Here is a 10,832-nt window from a genome sequence, read left to right as displayed (position 1 = left end):
CTTCATACTCTGGCTCTTGGTAAACAGGTCGAAGGGTAGAAGCCAGACGAAGGGTGGTCCACCGGTCTTCCAGGTTTGGAGTTTCAGCTTGGGCTAACAATCCTGACTGGTAAAACAAAATTGCTATGGAAACAGCAATGAGGAATCCTTCTACATCTGAGTGTGGTAGTATTTCTGAGTCTCCACCTGGGACTTGCGTGGTTCACAGTAGTGAAAACCCAGAGGAAGCTACGGGCATGTTGAAGGAAGCTCTGAACACCACCAGAATGGAGGCCCAAACATCAGCCATGTCATGGGCAGTAAGTAAGATAAGTACACGAATGTGAAGAGAATGGTCAGACATGGACTTCTGTAGTCAAAGTCAAGTGTACTGTCATGTACACAGGTTCATCTGTGCACAGCTGCAATGATAAACCTACTTGCAGGGACAGAGCATCACATTATTAGCATTCACAAGAAAAAGTAAAACAAACAATTTTACAACAAAGAACACAATCAGAATTTTTTAAAAAGTTAATTTTAGTGCAAAGTGATCACAATATTGCTGAACTATCATGATTGGGGATGTGCCACTTGGATCAAGAACTAAACAACTGAAGGAAAGTAAGTGTCTTTGAACCTGCTATTGTAGGATTTCAAACTTCTGTACCTCCAGCACAAAGCCAATAGTAAAAGGATGGCATGGCCTGGGTGGTGGGGATCTTTGACGATGATTTGAAGCAGAAAGCACTAACTTGGTCGACTTTTAATTCAACTAGTTCAAGCCAACATTGTGAGCTGGAGGGCATACTCCTGTGCTATACTTGTCCGTGTTCTGAACTCAGCGGCCACTTTATTAGGTACACCATACGTCTGTTCATTAATGCAAGTATCTAGTCAGCCAGTCATGTGGCACCAACTCAATACATTAAAGCATGCAGACATGGTCAAGAGGTTCAGTTGTCCTTCAGACCAGACATCAGAATGGGAAAGAAATGTGACCTAAGTGACTTTGACTGTGAAATCATTGTTGGTGCCAGACGGGGTGGTTTGAGTATCTCAGAAACTGCTGTCCTCCTGGGATTTTCACACACAGCACCATGTCTAGAGTTTACAGAGAACGGTGTGAGAAACAAAAAAAAAAAAAATACAGTGAGAGGCAGTTCTGTAGGTGAAAACACTTTGTTAATGAGAGAGGTCAGAGGAGAATGGCCAGACTGGTTCAAGCTGACAGGAAGGTGACAGTAACTCAGATAACCATGCGTTACAACAGTGGTGTGCAGAAGAGCATCTCCAACCACGCAACACATCGAACCATGAAGTGGATGGGCTACAGCAGCAGAAGACCACAAACATACACTCAGTGGCCATTTTATTAGTTACAAGAGGTATCTAATAAAGTAGCCAGTGAGTGTATGCATAGGGCTTAAGTTAAGACAATAAGCTCATACAGCATCTGAAGATGAGCACAGTATACAGTTGCCTCCCAGAAATCACAAACCGATCAAACCTGAAGGTAGCAGGGCCTGGTGATCTTGAGCACTGACCTTGATAGGGTTATTCTTTCATAATGCACACGTGTGCAGTTCATATATACAGGAAAGCCCATCTATATGCAACCAAGATGAGGCTACTTTACTGACACAAATCAGCGTAGCATTGTTGAAAGTGACTGTGCCTTGGTCAACTACAGGGTTGATCTACAACTTCTTGCTGGGTGGTCATCTGACTAAAGCCCTGTGCTGAATTTAATAGAACCCCACTGTCCCCAAAACATCCAAAAGCGTGTCCATCTTACACAACTACAGTGTCACAGTGTTGTTCAGCTGGTCCATCTTGGCTTCATTCAACTGGTTTCTTGGTTCCCAATGTCTGGATATCAAAACCCTTGTTCTCCTTTTCAAAGGTCTTGCAGCGCCATGGTAGTGTAGTGTCAACACAACGCTAACACCGCTCGGATCGTCAGAGTTTGGAGTTCAGTTCAGGCATCCTCTGTAAGGAGCTTATACACCTTCCACGTAAATGCGTAGGTTTCCTCCGGGTGCTCCAGTTTTCTTCCACAGTCCAAAGGCGTACCAGTTAATAGGCTGGTTGGTCATTGTAAGTTGTCCTGTGATTGGGTTAAATTGGGGGATTGTTGGGTGGCATGCTCCATGATGGACAAATGGGCAGGTAAATAAATAAGGCTCTGCTCAAAACCAAACTACAAGTGGCAACCACTCTCACCAGTGACCTCTAATTTACTGCTGTGGAGAAATCTTCACTGTTGTGTTCATTTCCTGCACTATCCACCTTAATGGATTTCTCACTTCTTCAGACACCAATTAATACTTAGCCCAAATGAAACGTCTTGACCCAAAACATCAACTGTCCATTCCTCTCTACAGATGCTGCCTGACCCACTGAGTTCCTTGGCCTCTTGTGTGTTACTTCAGATTCCAGCATCTGCAATCTTTTATGTCATCAATTCATACTTACTATTTGGTTTGATCAACATAACGGGAAAATTACACACAGACAAACTTGAAATGCAATAACTTTGGCAAACATATGAAAAGCTAAAAGCACAAGAGATTTCTGTCGATGCTGGAAATCCAGAGTAATACCCACAGAATGCTGCAGAAACACAGCCAGCCAGGCAGCATCTATGGGAGGGGAGAAAGAGTTGACGTTTTGGGCCAAGATCCTTTGACAACTGTAGATGTGAGAATCTACACCTCTTGCTAAATCACATCGTTACTTGATTCCAGATTGCCATTTTACATTTCATTGGGAAATCTATTCCACATGAGGTGGCAAACAAAACTGAAACTAGCTGGAAGACATGGATTCCTACTCAAAACAAATATTTGGCTTTTAAAACAACAGAGATCAGAAACTCCAGCCCTGTACAGCCCCTCTGGTTTATGACAAAAACATCGCCCATCCATTTTCTGTCTACCAGACTTGGTTAATTATTTCTTTCGTATTATCTGTTCTTTCAAAAAAAAACTTCTGTCATTTTGTAACTAGGATTTCTTATCTCTCATGAGGTCACCTGACCAGAGGAGCCAATCAAATTTCTACACCGGACCCTCATTTCGTTATTAGCCCCATCATGAGTTGGCTGGTGCAGTTTACTGTCGTACTGACACACACATCCTGATCAGAGTTCAGTAGCAAGTATATCATTTTAGTTTTCTAACTCTCTTGATTTTTTTTTAAATTTGAAGATCTTTCAACTAGGCTAGAGGTGAAACTGTTTGGAGCGGATTCTCTTAAAGCAGTAATGTCTGATAGTCCTTCGGTGATTGAAACTTGCAAACCCATCAAACAAACCCTTCCAGACACACGTAAGTATTTTCAAACATATTTGACTATTCATGTGCAAAATTTAATTATTAGAGAGAATGGATTAAATAGAGGACTGTACCATGTATTATGTGATTATAACTTTATATCAATTCATGGAAGAGGATCTTTGAATTGAAGACTGTTTTAGATTTAAGCTCATGAAAACTTATGACACATATAACTGAGATTTGTAATGTTTGGTAGCAAATGCATAGAGATTGCTCACTTCATTACATTTTATACTGCAAGAATATATCAGAACTACTCATAAGCATAACTTATTGACATCTCTTCAATGTTACTTGGAAAAATGTAAATCATCTAATTATGAAAGAACCTGTTGTTTTCCAAATGTGAACCTTAAAAGAGGAAAATATAAAGTCAGTGGTAGAATGATCAAAAGAATCGACAAGTTTCTGGGGGAATGCATCACGTTATCTTAGAAAGCTTGGTTTTAGATTGGTGGCATGCAAAATTATTGCAGCTTAGTCTGATTTACAGCATTCACATTGCTCATGAAGAATTGTGGTCTATTTCAGTTTGATTTTTGCTTGTATATAAAAACTGCTGCAAAATATCTATTAGCAATTCTAATCCATTCTAAATGGTATGCTGCATCCAATGGTGTCTACATAAAAATATAGTTGTGATTAATGCATAGAAATTCAGAGGATGTTTTAGTAGTGAGAAGAACTTGGGTGTTTTTTTTAAAAGCTGCAACTTTTTAGAATGTTTCAACCACTTTTGTATTTGTAAAATGGTAGAAGTTTGCTACTTGCTGGTTCTGATAACAAGGAAGCTACACTGTGATAGCAGAGGCAAAATGAATCAACAAGAAAACACACTATATTCTGAAAAAATTAACAGTGTACATTTGTTAGGGAACTACTTGTTCAGCACCCAGAAATAACATACTTTAAACAATGTTGTTATAAAATGGCAAATACATTGTTTAATAAATATTGTTACAAATGTACTCCTTCAAAGGAATTCTTCAAAATATTTGGGAAAATTATAAATAGGTTTCAGGTACTTCTACTGGAGTTAAACAAATAAATCTAAAGAGAACAGTGTACAGGAGATCACCATTTTAAAATAACGTTCTAACAAATGCAATGTTTAGAAGCCAATTGCTATATTATAGTATTGTCAATTATTTCATACAGAGCCCCTCCCATGATTGTAGAAAAGAACTTGTGTTTTTAGAATCTTTCGGTTTGCATTTAAAAGACTGCTACAACTTTGATACATTGTTAGCTTTTCATAACTACTACATAAACACAAATTCACTACTCAGTACAATTTGCTCCATGTTTTCCAGATCCTGTTATTGCGTAGCAATGTTTCTCAAAGTAGAACTGATTATTAATGTTTTGTGAAGACTAAAGTCAGACTATTTATGTTTGGTAAAGAGATTTTTTTTTAAATCACGGTAACACAGATCTACAGAAAGACTAAGAGAAATATGCCATTCTGATTGCAACTTTAGATATAATCAAAATGGCATTTTCTGTTAGGCTTTCAGTGGAAGGTGATTTTTTTGTTATCTTCCACAAAATAAGCAAAATATAGATATATTGGTGTTTTTTGTGTTTGCTCAGCATAGCTACATACATGGCATATTACACTGTGTTGTAGCTGGAAAAAATAATTGTTTTCAGATCAAAATGCATTTCATTATTCTCTGCTCCAATATATCCATATTTTACTTAATTTTTTGTAAGATGACAAATAAGGAGTAACTGATGGAGTAAATCTTAATATTTTTATTCAAATATATCTTTCTTCAACATTTAATTTTGACATTTATTATAACATACATTCACATTTAGGTAAGTTTAATGCTATATTCAAATGACTGCCCAGCAAATTCAAAATGTTACTCTTGTCCAGTAAAAATATTAACTGTAGTCAATTGTCTGTGTGTTTTTTCCTTAAAATACCAGCCTATGTATCTGATTTAGAATCACTGGTTTATAAAAATTCCTAATATATTTTGACAAATAAACTGAATTAATCTGGAAAGGTAACTTTTGAAGGTTTTAAAACAGAGGAATGCAACTTAAGTATAATTTATGATTGAATCACCACAGGGCCACACTGAAATGAAAACAGCGCATTTAATATATAATGATACAAGTGACAGTTGATCAACACCTCAATGAGATAACAGATTTTAGTGTCCAAGCCACAAGTTCATGACTGTTCCTTATCTTGTTGATAAAGTAATGTCAGTTTCCATCGTTAAAGGAATTTTTGTTCTAAAGGAGAAATGTGTATTTATAATTTGACATCGGTAGTTAACTTTTATGAGATTAGCAAACTGAAAGCATTTAAGTAAGTTTTCTTTTTAAATAAATGCATGTTTTGACTTAACAATGAGATTTTCTCATTCAGGTCAATGTACACAATTGTTACTACAAGTATGATTTGCTTTTTTTTTTAAGTATTATCGCATGAAAAGCTTTTGCACTTAAACTGAAATATGGCCCATTTTAGTTAGAATAATAACTTGCATATAAAACAGAGTTTGGAAGGTGAATCTTCGTTGCTTACATATATCACCATTCACAATATAACAATGTCTTTTAAAGCCACTCTTTTGGCAATATATACACAAAGACTTAACTGAAGTTATTAGCAAACATGCTGGCTCATCTTTATTTGTTATAAACGATATGATTAGATTTGTTTTATGGATAATTGAAAACATTAAGGAATATGTAATTTTCTTTACACACTGCATACAAATATCTCATCATGTCCAGATTATTTAAAACTGGCTGAAATTTACCTTGCTGAAGATTATAGCTCATTTTATCCTTTCTTGGGCTTTCAAATCAGCTGCAATAAATATAAACAGTTAAGATTTTAGTAAAAATAAGATCCTAGAAATGGTAATGACAGCCATGGTGGTAGAAACATCCATGATATTGTGCTGGGGAGGTAACGCTTGCCTGTAGATCTTCTGCACAAAAAAAAAGATAGACGGGAGGCCAGTGATACAGAACCAGGAATGAAACAAATAATTCAGGAACAAAGCCAAAAGATATGGCACAACAAAAGCTCGGCAGATTACCGAGTCAGCAAAATCAAAAAATGTAAATGCCTGATTGAAAGCAATTCAACGACGAGAACAAGAGAAAGACAAAATTAAAAGGACACGGTAAAAAGCAAAGAAAGGGAATTAATGAGAAATAGGTTTTTTTAAAAAAGAAAAATACATGGAAAAAGAGGAACAATAGAATGAAATTGACAAACAGAAATGCATAGAAATTGGAAGCTTATAAAAGAATTGCATTAAAGCATTACTAAAAGGCAAGCAGAAATTAATTTGACATCCTAGATTTTAATTATAATATAGTCTGGCCTTATCTTAAGAATAATTTGCTTCATACCCCTCCCTTATTAATCCCTTTTACCTAATCTACAATTCTATTGACTTTTCAACTTAAACTGTGCAATTTTCATGAACAAACAAGTGAAACTCCTTTTGAAAGGAAATGCATTCTTGCTACCAGGATAAAAACTGAATGAAAGCATAAAATAAATAAAAATGTAATCTTTTAAAGAAAAAGAGATTAGAGTGTCATCTGACTGTACACTTCTTCTGCATTGGCTGCATATTCAGCATCAATTATTTTATTTATGAATTCCAAAACTCTATACCATATTTCCACTATTGAACATTGAAAGGCCTAGATAGAGTGGACGCAGAAAGGATATTTCCTGTAACGGGGGAGTCTAGGACCAGAGGACATAGCCTTAGAATACAGGGACATCCCTTTAGAACAGTGATGAAGAATTTCTTTAGCCAGAGTGTGGTGAATCTGGGGAATTCATTGCCACAGAAGGCTGGGGAGTCCAAGTTATTACTTAATGCTTTAGTTGATAGATTCCTTGGTTAGTCAGGGCATCAAAGGTTATGGGGAGAAGGCAGGAGAATGGGGTTGAAAGGGAGATTAAATCAGCCATGATCAAATGGTGGAGCAACTTGATGGGCCAAATGGCCTCGCTCTACTCCTATATCTTATGTTACGAAAGTCAGGGTTCCCAATCTTTTTATGCCATGGAGCTTTACTATTAACCGAGTGGTCTATAGACCCCAGATTGGGAAGCCCTGCAATCAATTTCAAAAGAATAGGAGATTAAACATTTCACAAACAAATGAAACAAACTATTCTTCAGAAACTCAAGTTAAAAGAAGCAAAAGCTGAATCTCACTTATAAGTTCAAGCATTTGTTCACTTGGAAGCCATTCACATTAACTTTACTGATTGCTGATTAACCTCGAATTTAGTTCAAGGCAAAATTAGTTATTTTTAAATTCAAATAGAAAAATTAATTTGTAATTTTTAAAAAATAATTCAGTAATTTATTACAATTAGCACAAAATTACATTTTATTAATTGAGTTCATATGAAGGAAATCTGCTGCTTTTAGCCATCCTGGTCTTGTTCATTTAGAGATACAACACAGTAACATCTTTAGAATGTGGAAGGAAACCAGGGCTCCAGGAGTAAACCCATGCAGTTACGGGGAGAACGTACAGACTCCTCAGAAACAACAGCAGGAATTGAACCCTGGTTGCTGGGACTTTAAAACGTTATGCTCACCGTATGCAACAGTACACCAAAACACCCAAGGGTGTTACTTGGTTGTATCAAGGATCTCAGGGTAACTTGATGCTACCTTTGTGTGCCAATGAAGCAGGGGCATTATAGATCAGTGCTGTCCACATCTCAATAATGAAATAAGGAAAACAAGTATTGATGCATTACTGTTTACAAAGGACCGAAGATGGGCTAAAAGGGCAGCCACCTGGAGGATGGGTGAGTAAACAACTTAGCCGAATGTGCATTTGGTCCATATCTTTTTAAACCAGGGATTCCCAACCTTTTTTATGCCATGGAGCCCTATTGTTAACCAAGGGATCCATGGGAACCCCTGCTTTAAACCTTTTCTAAAAAGTTAGGCTCATTCTCAGAGGGAAGGGAGCCATTTGTCCCAGAAATTTTGGGAACAGCTTCTTTCCAACTGTGATAAGACTGCTGAATGGATCCTGACCCGGATCTGGGCCGTACCCTCCAAATATCCGGACCTGCATCTCAGTGTTTTTGCACTACCTTACTTTCCATTTTTATATTTTCTATTTATGATTTATAATTTAAATTTTTAATATTTACTATCGATTTGTAATCCAGGTAGCGGGAAGCACAGAATCAAATATCGCTATGATGATTGTACATTCTAGTATCAATTATTTGGCAACAATAAAGTATAAATTGTGGAGTATATTCAGATCTGAAATAATTAAGTTTGTAATCTTAATGCCCACCAAGACTACTTTATCATTTCCTGTCAGTCACTTCATGTACATCTACTCCTGTGCCTATTGTCACTTTATGAACATACTATATATATGTATGAGAAAGAGAGAGAGAGAGAGAGAGAGAGAGAGAGCCTATCGCACATACTTATATTTATTGTGTTTTTTAATTATTGTCTTCTTTATATTATTGTGTTTTCTTTTTCTGCGGCATCAGATCTGGAGTAACAATTATTTTGTTCTCCTTTACACTTGTGTACACATTAAACAATTTTGAATCTAAAGATAACAAGGGTTTTGGTGAGAGAGTAGGAAGTTTGACCTCACATGATGTTACTGAATGATGGGACAGGCGCAAAGGGCTGAATGGCCTATCTCTTATGGTATTACAGTCTATAGAGAAAAAAGAAGCCACACACACAAAAAACTAGAGGAACTCAGTAGATTAGGCACCATCTACGGAGGGAATAAACAGTCAATGTTTCTGGCCATTCCTGATGCAGGGTCTCGGCTTGAAATGTCCACTGTTCAGTCATTTTCATAGATTCTGTTTGACATGCTGAATTTCTCTAGGAGTTTTGTGTGTGTGTTATTCTGGATTTCCAACATCTGCCGATTCCCTTGTGTTTAGAGGGGAAAAAAATAAACTAGGGTAATTTCTCTCCATTCAAAGCAGAAAAAAGCAGCGAGAAAAAGCAACAAGTGGAAGATGATTATAAATCTTCAGTGTGAGAGCAGCTCAGAAGAATATGGTTATCAAGGAATTAGCTAAACATTACCACTTTGCCTGACATTTGCTTCATTACATTCAACCTCTAAACTATTGTTATTATGAACTGTCCATACCGAACTATGATGCTTGTTAGGTGCAGAAAGAACCAGGAACACTGAAATCAGGATGTACAATTTATAAAAAGTATGAGTTGGTCAAGAGGTCACCGTTGTACAGCAGGGAAGTAGCCTCTGTGGCCCAAGTGGTCCATCTAAGCCAATCCCGTTTGCACAGGTTTGACCAATATCTCTCTAAGCCTGGAGTGCCCAACCTGAGACCCTTTGGACCCCTCGATCAACCGTAGAGATCCTTGGCATAAAAACAGTTGTGAACCCCTAATCCAAACCATGTATAGGAAAATAGTTTATGATGGGAAAATTCATACGTAATTTAATTTCTAACACAGACACTTACTGTAATTTGTAGTATCTTTATGCACGACACTGGACTGCTGCCACAGAACAACTAACTTCACAACATATGTCAAGTGATAATAAACTTAATTCTGACTAAAAATGACCAAGCAAACACATTTTGGAAATGTTGGTATAATATACAGTACTCCTGTGTACTGAGAGCATGAGTGTTTCTTACAGCAAGACAGAAGCTTTGTAAATCAAAATACAAACTGCTGGAGGAATTTAGTAGGTCAGGCAGCAGTCTTGATGCATGGTCTCCACCTAAAACATCCACAAATCCTCTAGCCCCACGTACGCTGCCTGACCTGCTGGGTTCCTCCAAAATTTTGTTTTCATCCTTCATAATGCAGCACCTGACATCTCTTATATCTCCATTTTGTTAATAAACCATAACCTAAAGGGTGGAGATACATCTCTACCAAAGGAGGTGCAAGTTGCTCCTTCCCTCCACTAGCCCGTGGGTCACTCTTGAGCAAGGAGTAGCACCTGCTTAACCACAATTCCCCCCCCCCCCCACTGTTCAGGGTCATGTGAAGCTAGGGAGCAGGTGGTGGATGGTCTTATGAGCAGCTGGTCCTGGTTATGTGACCACTGACCCCAGGGAGACAATTTCTGAAGAGGTATTGATAATGGCAGGGGTCACCCAGCTTGAAAAGACACCGCCCAGAAGAAAGCAACGGCAAACCAATTCTGTAGGAAAATTTGTCAGGAAAATAATGGTCATGAGACCATGATCACCTACATCTTACAGCATGGCACATAATGATAGTGATGATGATGATGAAGAATCTAAAAGGTCAATGATAGGTCATGAAATGAACATTGATAAATTTGAGAAATCAGCATTTTCTTCTAAATGTCCTCATAAGGCTTCTCAGCTTAGGTTTCAGTTAGCAAAACACATTTTGATAAATGTTAGAGATGTAAGAAATGTAGCAGCCAATGAACTGCCTATTGCAATATAATGACCATATAATTTGCTTTTACGATAGTTGTGAAA

General features: G+C 37.3%; 1 protein-coding gene across 2 annotated transcripts in view; it reads left to right on the top strand.

Annotated features, from left to right (window-relative positions):
- Positions 1-3,086: 3,086 nt before the first annotated feature.
- The window catches only part of LOC134359766 (nuclear receptor subfamily 5 group A member 2-like), a 118,742-nt gene continuing 110,996 nt past the window's right edge, over positions 3,087-10,832 (top strand). For both annotated transcript variants that reach the window (XM_063073378.1, XM_063073377.1), the window contains exon 1: positions 3,087-3,311. Coding sequence is in view for 1 of the 2 variants with exons in the window: in XM_063073377.1 (XP_062929447.1) it covers positions 3,248-3,311 (64 nt within the window). In the remaining variant the exon portion in view is untranslated. The remainder of the gene's footprint in view (positions 3,312-10,832) is intronic.

The sequence above is a fragment of the Mobula hypostoma genome, chromosome 21, assembly GCF_963921235.1.
Source record: "Mobula hypostoma chromosome 21, sMobHyp1.1, whole genome shotgun sequence".
In the NCBI taxonomy this organism is placed as follows: domain Eukaryota; kingdom Metazoa; phylum Chordata; class Chondrichthyes; order Myliobatiformes; family Myliobatidae; genus Mobula; species Mobula hypostoma.
This window is presented reverse-complemented; position numbering and strand designations above follow the sequence as displayed.